Source organism: Pygoscelis adeliae, unplaced genomic scaffold (assembly GCF_000699105.1).
Source record: "Pygoscelis adeliae isolate BGI_AS28 unplaced genomic scaffold, ASM69910v1 Scaffold32, whole genome shotgun sequence".
Classification (NCBI taxonomy): Eukaryota; Metazoa; Chordata; class Aves; order Sphenisciformes; family Spheniscidae; genus Pygoscelis; species Pygoscelis adeliae.
In genome coordinates, this window is record NW_008824368.1 from 1,976,074 (window position 1) to 1,986,866 (window position 10,793).

A 10,793-nucleotide genomic window follows, 5' to 3' on the forward strand; every position below is an offset into this window, starting at 1 on the left:
GTCATGCACCACTGTAACAAAAGTCACGAGTCATGCTAATGGTGTTCCTATAGGTGGGACTGCTACTCACAGCTTGCTAAGCAGCACAAAGACACCATCATGCCTACTACATTTTTACACAGAGAACCTCTGGGCAGTCATTGTTCTCTAGACAACAAAAAACAATGTGAACCTAAAGCAGAGGACCATCAAAAAGGTGGTTCACACAGAAACAGACAAAACGATCATTTCCAGTCAAATGCAGACTTGTGCAGAGACTGACTCAGAGCTCTTCCTACGATTTCCAAGCTTAAAGCCATGGCTGATAACAATGTAATTGGCATTGCTCCAGTCATTAATTATACCTGATAATTCTTGAAATTGGTGAATAACACAGCACAATTTTAATATCTCATGGTTCAAAAGCTTACCAGCCTCCTAAGTGAAAGAGCAGTGTCAGGTGTTCAAATTTATAAAGAAGCTTTAAAATAGTCCCCTTTGAGTGGATCTGGACCTACTCCATCATTTCCAGTGAAGCTGTTATTACTGGCAATAATGCAGCCTTGCTAAGACCAGAGTAGGACCTAACAAGATTTTAAAATGCAAATGTATGCAAAAACATCACATGGAAAAAGAGAAGTATCATTGCCAAACTGCTAAAATAGCCATTTCGTAACAGTTTGACTGGGGAAAGCAAAACTCTAAGGACAGGTCAAGGGAACTCAGGCCACTACTGGTGATCATGACAGAGCTCCACAGATTGCCACATCATTAGCTGGTTTCCAATACCTTTTTGTGCAGAATCTTGAGCAGAAAGTACCTTTGAGGCTTGACATATTCTTATGAGCTAGTTCATTACCAAAGGAAGAAGGGAGATCCTCTTTACCAAATGAACACTTTCTTAGAGCAGGCAGTCAAACACCATGGCCACTCTAGGGTCCCAAGCTGATGTTGTTGTGGTACTAAAACTTATATCTATTAAATATTTTACGTATCATGGAGACAGATGACTCTTCCAAATCTAGCTATCTTAGCTTAAAATAATTCTATCTCCAGACAGTAAGAACACCTCAATGGGACTTGATAAATGCTCCCCAATCTGTGGATTTAAGGTCAGCTTCATAAGCTTTCCAAAAACAGGCTGACCCAGCACATCTGAGAGCATCAACATACCCCTGCTGCTGGTGACCTGCAGAGTTACACTCCTGCACTGAACCACAGGGGTTATGACAAACAGCTAGGGCTGTGATTTCTTCAACTGTCTCTTGGAAAAATGGACATCGATCTGCAGTTTCTTTTAAAGCATGAACACTCTCTTTGGGAGAGGAGACATACAGCAGATCATACTGGAGGGATCCATCAGGGAGACTTGGTTTTCAACATTTAATTGCAGGGGTAAAATGATTCTGCTTCTTCACTGGAAGAGCTGCCTTCCCTGTCTAGTACCCTCTCTATCATATTAGCTACCACAGGATATTAAGTTCTTATCAAATAAAACCATTTACCATTGCGCTCTACTGGACTGAGCACATGCAGTAGGAAGGGCAGAGTGATTTATATCAGAGACTTACAAAGCTTTATAGACTCCGTTAGTGGCAGAACGCAAGACTACATTTTGAGCTCCCACATTTTTTAATCTATGTTTGCATTACATGCTTATCCCTTGCTAGCGTATCTGTATCCTTTTGCTGCTGTAATCCCTGATGCCTCTCAGAGGCATTAGCATGCAGCTTGGTAAAGCTTCACAGAAACCAAGAGAATTGTTCAAGAATAATATTCAATATGGAGTGGTAAGCTTGCAAATGGTCATAAACATGAAGCTTCATCAAAACCAGAAAAGCCATTTTGCAAATACACATTAGATAGCGAACATCTCCTTATACTTACATGGCATTGCATGGTATATGCTGGGCCAGTACTGCCCACTGTCTCTCTTCAGCCAGACACGAACTGTTCTACAAAAGAAAAAACACAACACACACATGAGGAAGAACAAAAAAGTAACCATGAATGAAAACAAAGTGGTGACGATGAATGCACAAGACCTTCCTCAAAATTAAATTATTTTGCTGAGAGGGAAAATAAACATGCAAACTCCTACAGCAGCCTTATACATCAACCTCAGATTAACCTCTGTAAGATGATGAGGGTAGCCCATTCCTTGGTTCCATGTGGGACCCAACACCTTGGCTGAACACATCACAACATTGTTTGGAAACTGCTATGGCTTTTGAAAGGCAAAGGCCTTTCCCAAGGACTGGAACACCACTGTTCATTCAACGGCTCAGATGAAGATTTGGGACACCCTAGGTAGCCCAGGAAAGCACACCTGTATCAGTCCATCCAGTCCCCTGCAGAAGCCTTTCCCCTGCTCGCAGGGTAGGCCTTGGTCTGTCTGCTGCCTGTTGTTTCGTTGTTCTGCTTCAGGAAAACCTCTAAGCAAAGGAATGAGGTTCTGAGATTTTCAGCTTCTATTTATTAAGATTATGTCCATTTGTGCCAACAATGAGCTCTTCAGCTTCAGGACCTTCCCCTCTCCTCAGTGTACTCAGAGTGCTATCAGATACCCATTGAGCATCAGGCTGAAGAAGCCAAACTCTTATCCTTCTCTGAAGAGGATGATAAGGCGGCAGACAGCATCACAGTCCTCCTCTGCACCATCAGTTTGGAGTTGCTGTCCTCTAATAGAGGCACCTAGAACCACACAGTGCTCCAGGCCTCTCCACAAACACATCAGTGGTTTCCTCTCTGCTAGAAGACCTTCCCAATATATCTCAGGATTACTTTTCCTTTCTCATAATCATATTATACTGGCAGCTCCCTGTCACTCAATCCATGCCCTTCACACACTTGAGATGCTTGTTGCTTGTTTCCTGAGCAGAGGACCTGGACTGATGTACCATCTGGTTCATTAAATATTTATTATTTCAGCCCTCAGTGTCATCCACTTGTTTTGGTCCAATCTCCGAAGCCTCTTTCTAATTGAAGCTCTCTCTTAACTTTAGTTCATCAGCTAATTTCATCAAAACATGCCTAGTAACAGTGTCACCAGTTAAAGCAGCAGGCAACCAGTAATCTGCTTGTTCCTGCATAGCCCACTGTCATCTCAATTACAACCATTACCTGCCTTACTGTTCCTCAAATCCTTATCATCTCCAATTTTAACTAGTAAACTCTCCATATAGTACTGTATTCCATGTGTTACTGATTTACACCAAATGTGTTAACCTTCTCTAGAAAATTTAGTTATCCAAGACAGCACCACTATAGTGTAGCACAATAGATTTTAACCTGTCACCCACTTCTATTTAAGTCTTTTTCATGAAGGTTGGTATGCAATAGAAAGTACAAGAGGGATCTAAAACACTTTTGTTAAACATAAGCCTTATTTTCCTGCAGCAAATCTATAACCTGCACTTGATAGTATTGAGGGAAAAAACCAAGCAAGAATGGCTCTTTCCAGTTCATGAAACATGTGGAAATATAGCTTATGGAGAAGCCTACATGGTCATTCCTACTGTTACCTCACTTTCATGGAAAAGCAGATTTCAGCCCTTTTTAGCCAGTAGAAGTTTAGAGCAATATGTTAATATAATATAAATTGATCTAAAACATTACATACACAAATCGAGTCTGAACAGAGATGCCATGCAATAAAGCGATTCAAGAACTAGTTACCTATCCTGCAAACTTCAAGCTAAGGGCTGCACCGCTATGTGTTCCTGGATTGCATATATCCAAAATCAGGTTTCTGCTTATCCTGCCCTGCATCCAAACTCATTTTTCAGCAAATAATTCAGAGACCTGCGTATCTGGGGACTACACAAGCTGCATCATTTCAGAAACGTCTCAGGTGTACACTTTGACACAGCAAGTGGCTCTAAAAACTAGTCTTTCACTGGGTCAGCAAGTCCCATGGTTAGAAAGCTTTCACAAATTACTCAAAACATACAAAATTCAGTATAATTACCTCCTAAGTCTAACAGCCTTTTTGCAACAAACACATCAGCAGCTCTTCAGCAGATATGAAGCAAAACCACCAGTACTTTTTCAGGGACAATTCATCAGCTGATAATAACGCTATCATATTGTTGATATCGTATTGTCGGGCCAAATCCTTCTGTCATTTCTCACTGTAGCTAACTGTAGCTGTTGTCAAAGCGGCACTCTGCATCCAGACATCAGCACACAGGTCTGGGAAGATGCCCACAGCCACGAGGCTGTACACCAGATTTGGGACAGGATCCAAAACCTTTGGGTCCACCCAAAGGGGGCCACCTTTGCTAAGAAGGTGGTCACTGTAATTCTGGAAGCAGATCAGCTGCTCAGTTTCCCAAACAGGCGAGCTCTTACTAATGTGTTTATCCTTGACAAGTGAAATTATCATGGGAATGAATGAGTGTGCACATAAAAATAATGGGATAAATCACAGGGAGCTGAAATAACTCAATATGAAACAGCCCTGAGGAGGGGTACCAATATCCTGTGAGAGACTTGTCTTTCTTGACCATCCCAATCCATATATTCAGTGCTATCAGTTTCAAAACTCCCAGGCTTTGACAAGGTTGCCTCTCCTCTCCACTTTAAGGTTCTGGCAAATAATAAATCCAGTACAACATAGTATAGATTATTTAGCTTGTTAAAAAAAGGACTATGTACAAGAAAAGATTTTTCAAAAGGTAAAGGAAATAAAAATCAATTTTATTTGCAAAAATGGCAATAATTTGGATGCTTTGGGTTGTTTTTGTTGTTTTTTAAACTGTACCCACTACAGACTTACTAATTAATTTGACAATTATGTCAATGTTAAGACTGTTACCTGAATGATATTGAAACAAAAATATTTTCTGCTTAAGTTTTAAAACAAACAAACAAACAAAACAAAACAAACAAAAAACTGGTGGAGGTTCCTAGTTAAGAGTGAAACTACCTTTACTAGTGTAGGCCTCTTCTGTAGGCACATAGTGTGCTCATTGCATTACATAGTCAAATATATTTCAATTCAATGACTAATTCATGCAAAATGAGAAACAAAGCATTCTATGAATAAAAAGAGTACGAAAGGATGTTATCTAATTCTAAGCTGTGTGAAAGGGAACACAATCAGCAAGTCAGTTCATGTAACTCATTACAGAAATACTTATCTCCCCAGTAAATCATTTTAAATAAAGGAAAACAAAAGACCTTGTAAACAATTTATTTTAAAATTAAGGACGATTACTATGCATCTCTTTAAAACAAGCATTTAAAAGTTATGTTAAGCATTATAATGGAATTCCAATATTTATGTATAAGCTGTTGTAAAAGCGTAAAAATTCTTCCTTATGTCAGAAAATGATGACTCGTTATTTTCTTCTCTTAAGATCACTGGATTAGATAAGGCATTTTAATGAAAGAAGAAAAACTGACCTCAGTTCATTACACTTTTCTGGGTAACTTTTTCTCAAAGTAGGTTCAGGCTAAAGAACACACTGCGCCTCCAACTGAACTTGGGAGAAGCCAAATGTTCTTGGAAGAGAGTGTCTTTTTTTCATCTGCAGTTCTGCACGTTTTTGTGTACTTCTTAACACAATACTACCCACTAGACATGAAACCCAGAGCTTTTGAAGCTTCTAAAGAACGCAAAGAAAAAAAGCAAGCATGAATGAATATAAGCTTTTTTATGGATATATAGCACGAAGAGTACTTGCTGGTTGCATGGTTACTAGACTTAAACACAGCACCCACCCAGGTCAGGATCCATTCTTCAACTGCTCTAGAGTGATTCAGTCGGCATCACCATGGAAATGAGTTTTCCCTTAATTTTGTTGCCAGTGAATTGGCTTGGAAAGATTTTTAGAACCTGTCAAATCGATGGATACTCTTCTGGTCTTTTCACAACAGACATGAATTATTTTTAAATGAGACAGGCTATACAGAAATAATGCTGCCATGGAAAAGACAGGCTACATCTTCATATATTAAGGGGTTGCGAAATATGTATATTTTAAAAGAAAAATTCTTTCTCTCTGTTATGCTCAAGAGTATGTGTCTCAAGTCCAGGTGGCTGTGGTTGTACTGGCAGGTCTCAAGCGCACTGCTAGGCTGTGCACGTGTGCAGGAGGTAGGCTTCATCTGAGTACCTACTACTCACAGAGGTGCCTACATCAACAGCAGCACGTCCACCTCAGCATGGCAGCTCTGCGCTTCACCATCTACAGAAACTTATTCAGTCAGTGGTACATGCCGTGGTATCTTCTTTCTGATAAAGACATTTTGCTCATACAAATCCTAGTTTGTGCATTTAGGTTGCAGTGTGCTCCATGAAAGTCTGCACAATGTTGCTGGGCAGGATGCAAGAATCTCTACTTGGTCCCTACTCTGGCCTGAGCTTCTTGTCTGGAAAACTGGGTATCGCTTGGAGCTGTAGAGTTGAGTCTCTGGGACTGACTCAAAGGCAGGGCTCTTGTCTTTTCTCCTTGGTGCCTTGCGTAAAATTAAGGGAAAAGACAAATACTGGTGTTGCATACAGTACAAACATCTTAGACATGTCTAAGCACTGTCCTAAGATGTTTGCACGTTGCAATACTGTGAACTCTGTTGTAGGGAGATCCAACACCACCATTATCTTGAGAAACAAGTTATCCCTATTCTACTCCATTTCTCCAGAATATCCATAAAACCACCAGTTCTAGTTGTACAGTGTGAGTAAAAAAAATCTGATATATCAGTTAGCCATAACAGATCCCTCCTCTCCTGTTCGTGAATGTTTTCCTTCCTCACTCCCGCCTTTTTAAACACTTCTCTTCACTGAGATGCACTTGTGTAACGCACTATTGCCTTCATGCCCCAGGCATACACCAGCTGTATAACAAAGCAGAGGTAACCCTCAACACATACAATTTACTACAATATTTTGTAGGTACTCTTGGGCTTCAGGAAATTGTTTTAAATGGCATTTTAACATATTCCTCATTATTGTTTATACCTTGGACCGTATATTGTGGGGTTTTTTGGTCTCCTGTCTTGCTGAGAGACCAAGAAGGGTAAGCATCAAACCCAGCACAAGGTGTGAAATGAGTTTTATTCCTATTTGTAGTGAGCACCCGGTACAGAAATTGTCATCTGTCACTTTCTAAAGTCGTATTAGGCTCATCCAGAGATCAACGCCTGCCCCGTGTGCATTACTGCTCCTTGGGAAAGGGAGGTAGGTCATCAGTGCAAATGACATTACATGGTTAAAAATAAAGACATCCCCTTCTGTCAGCTGTCCTAACCACAGAGCTGATTTAACACAGTTACAGAACAGTTTCCAAATAGGAAAAGGAAGACACTAAACTATTCTGGAAAATTCTTTAAAATGCTCATCTAGCTATTTAATTGACAGAAGACAGGAAAAGAGATTAGGATAATACTATATCCAGGGTTAGTGCAGTCTGTGAGGTTTCAGGCATACCTAATGGAGTATTAGCACATATTCTCACCATCAATATATTGAAGTCATCTTTAGTGTTGAAACAAAAAAATTTAAAAACTCCACCTGTTCCTAAATATCCAATAATAGACAATTCAGAAGTATTCAAAACTGGAAACTAAATATCTGCATTAGAAACAGCAAAAGCTTTATCTGCTGTCATTAAATAAACGTGACAACAGTAGTATTTGAAGTCCAAGTACAGCACTGACAGTTTTACTGCCTTTAACAGAGAGACACTGTCATTAGAAGTGGGATAAGGAAAAATATTTAATAACTGCATTAAAGATACTGCAGTACTATAACCCCCTCCCAACTTCTCCAGGGACTTTTGCGGGCAAGAAATGTGAAGAGATTCTGGCTCCCACCGATTAATGACATGAGCTGCTACTGGGATTTTCTGAAAGAATAAAACATCTTTTACATTTAGTGGCAGCTCATGAACCACTGCCAGTGTACTGGAACCAGCGACGAGGAGTTTTGTTTCTCTGATAAATTTTGAAAGAAAATATATGAAAGCGAAAGTCAAAACCAGAGCTGATTTCTGAGCCAGCCTGTGTTTCGGGGAAAACAAAAAGAAATTTAATAGCAGAGTGCCAAAACCTCAGGCACCAAGAGGACTTTATCTAACAGGTCCTCATCCTGTGTCCTCCTGAAAAAAAAACTAAACCAAAACCAAACCAAACCCCCAACACTTCCACCCCCCCCAACCCAATCCCGAAGACCCAGGGAAGTGCATGACTGTTTTTCTCAGGCTCACCCATGCTAGTCCCCACAAAGCCCATCACACAACTCTGATGGAGGGTTCTGCATAAACCCTATGATTTTGGGCACATTCCAGGTTCTACATCATATTCACTGGTTTTCATGAACAAATGTGTGATTTAAACCAAACTAATCAAGGGTTTACTCACTGGACTCTTTCTAAGACTATGAGGTGGCGTACAGCTATACATCACTGTAGATCTGTTCTAGGTTCTTTCATATTACAAAAGGGTGGCTTCGGTTTCTAAAATGAAGTGCAAGAGCTACTAGTTCAGGCAGGGGGGACAATGCATGGGGAAAAGATTAAAGAGTTTTGAAGAATGGGCTTTATTTCAGGGCTGTTCTAGAGAGGTTCTCTCTTAGCAGCAATTACATGAGGGCATTTCTAGAAGATACAATATCTTTGTTGTAACCTCGGTCTGTAACTCAAGCATCTATACAATAAAAGCCTTTTGAGCAATAATTGCACTCTGTATGCCTCAAGCCCTGCAACAAAGCCTAAGAGTGGTAAGGTCTGGCTTCAAGAGGAAGCTGGGCCAGCTCCCAACAGCCAACACCTTTGACATCCTACTGTTGTATCCGAAATGCTGCTGCCATTGCCACCGGTCCAGCAACCCTCGTGCACAAAGCTCAGAAGCACCAGAGAAACATGATTGCTGCAAGGGAGAAGAAACAAATAACGGCTGCACTCGGTCCTAGACGTGAACAGCACAGGGAGCGCACCGAGAACCATGTGGAGGCAGCTGGATCTGGCAGCAGTAGCTCAGGCACCAACTGTGCGGGGGGAAGGAGTCTGATGAATCCTTGAATGTTCAAGTGCACTGTCAATCCCACCCAGTGATATAAAACGCCACTGCTTTGATTGTGCCCAGGCTAGTAGAGAACGTTTTAGGTGAGGTTCACCACTACAGCAATCTCCACAATAATTATCTACACAGCACTTGTCAGACATGGGTCGATAAAAATCCAGACTTCTCATTTCTCCTTCTGCCACACAACGATGATGCCAGATGCAGAATTTACAATGCAGGCACCCACCTGATGCTGAACAGGGACCTCAGGAGCAACTCTGCAGTCTGGTGCAAAGAGTAGAGTAGGGGAGAAATGCACAGTGGGGTTCACTCATGGACTTTTTTGACCATCAGCTGGTGGCAATGAATCTGATTTTTGCTACCTTTAATGATTCTCCTTATTAAATCTAAAGAGTCTTATTTGCGCTCCTTCATAATCCTCCCCTGTGAATGTCTCTTGCCTCATTTGTTCTCAGAGTCACTAGTATAGTTTCTTGCCATGGACCCAGCAAGACCCTGGATCCTGCAAAAATTAAAGTATATATGTTATATAAAACTTTTGATCATGAATAATCTCATTTTGAGCAAACATCTCCAGAGAAGACAGGGAATGAGCTACTAAAGTGTTGTGTAAACTAAGCTCAGAGGTTAACGATCTCACAGAGCACTTTACTAGTTCTTTTCTGCTTAGGAGGAATGCGGTGGAAAAGTCTTGGAATGAAGCTCAGTGCAAAGGAACACTAGGGAAGAAACTGCAGACTTGAAGTACTGTACATTTACCACCTATCTTCAGAAAAAAACATTGCACAAAACAGTACGCCAAGCAAGCAGGCAGACAGACTGAAAGGCAGGAATTTTTTCACACAAAGGTTACACAACATCCTAACTCAAACCATGCTTTGTAAGATATTTCCCCATTCAATTCATGCTGCCGTAAACTAAATGCAAATGCATATTGCATAATAGGGAAAATGTCAAAGTTTTGGTAGGTTATATGCAGCTATAGAATTGCATGGGTTTGTCAGGGAAAAACTGTTATAACCATCAGTGCTACTTAGACCTAAGAGAAAGAGACACCACTTTATTTAACACAGTTTTTGTTTACATAGAGGGCTTTTGGGGTATTTTGTGGGAAGTGACTAGAAAACAAAGATTCATAGGAGACAATCTCAGGAGAAATGGATTTTTATGACAAAAAAAATGACAGCGACATGACAGTTTTACTACTCAGCTGTGAAACAGTTTCCACCCACTTTTCAGTTTTCTGGACAATGAGCAATGCACTTCAGTGATTTTTCCAGTTACCCGAGCACATATGCCTGGAAGCACTGCATGCTCTGCTGTTCAGGCACTGGACCAAAGTCAGATTCTAACCAGTTTCCACTGCAGAAACTTCAGGCAAGTAAAGAGAGACCAAAAAAATGAACCAGAAGTCACAACCTTGTTGTGTTACCTTGAGGTTACTAGCACAAGGTTCAGAGAGCCGAGCTGCCTCAGGTCTTCAAGCAGCTCCACAAAAGCACTGCTCATCATGTATTATATGAAGCAGTGCAGTGACTACACCACATTCCAGCATAAATGCTGTAGGGAAGCTAATTGTATCTGCATACGCAGGTAAATGCAGGGCTGGAGTTCTCAGTGAGCATCAACCTACAGCTTTGGGAATTATTAAACAATGAGTGTTGTACCACTCTAGGATGTTTTTCAAGCAAAGTTTCAAAATTAACTCCCTCATTAAGACCTGTGCATCAGTCTTCCTTACAGAGCTTTGGGAAAACAAAATGAACACCCCTCCCTCTTACCCA

The 10,793-nt window shown here is 40.8% G+C and overlaps 1 protein-coding gene across 1 annotated transcript in view; it reads right to left on the reverse strand.

Moving 5' to 3' along the window:
• WDFY2 (WD repeat and FYVE domain containing 2) overlaps window positions 1–10,793 on the reverse strand; it is a 69,426-nt gene that overhangs the window by 29,728 nt on the left and 28,905 nt on the right. The window contains exon 2 of the mRNA XM_009319943.1: window positions 1,867–1,934. Coding sequence (XP_009318218.1) covers window positions 1,867–1,934 — 68 coding nt within the window. The remainder of the gene's footprint in view (window positions 1–1,866; window positions 1,935–10,793) is intronic.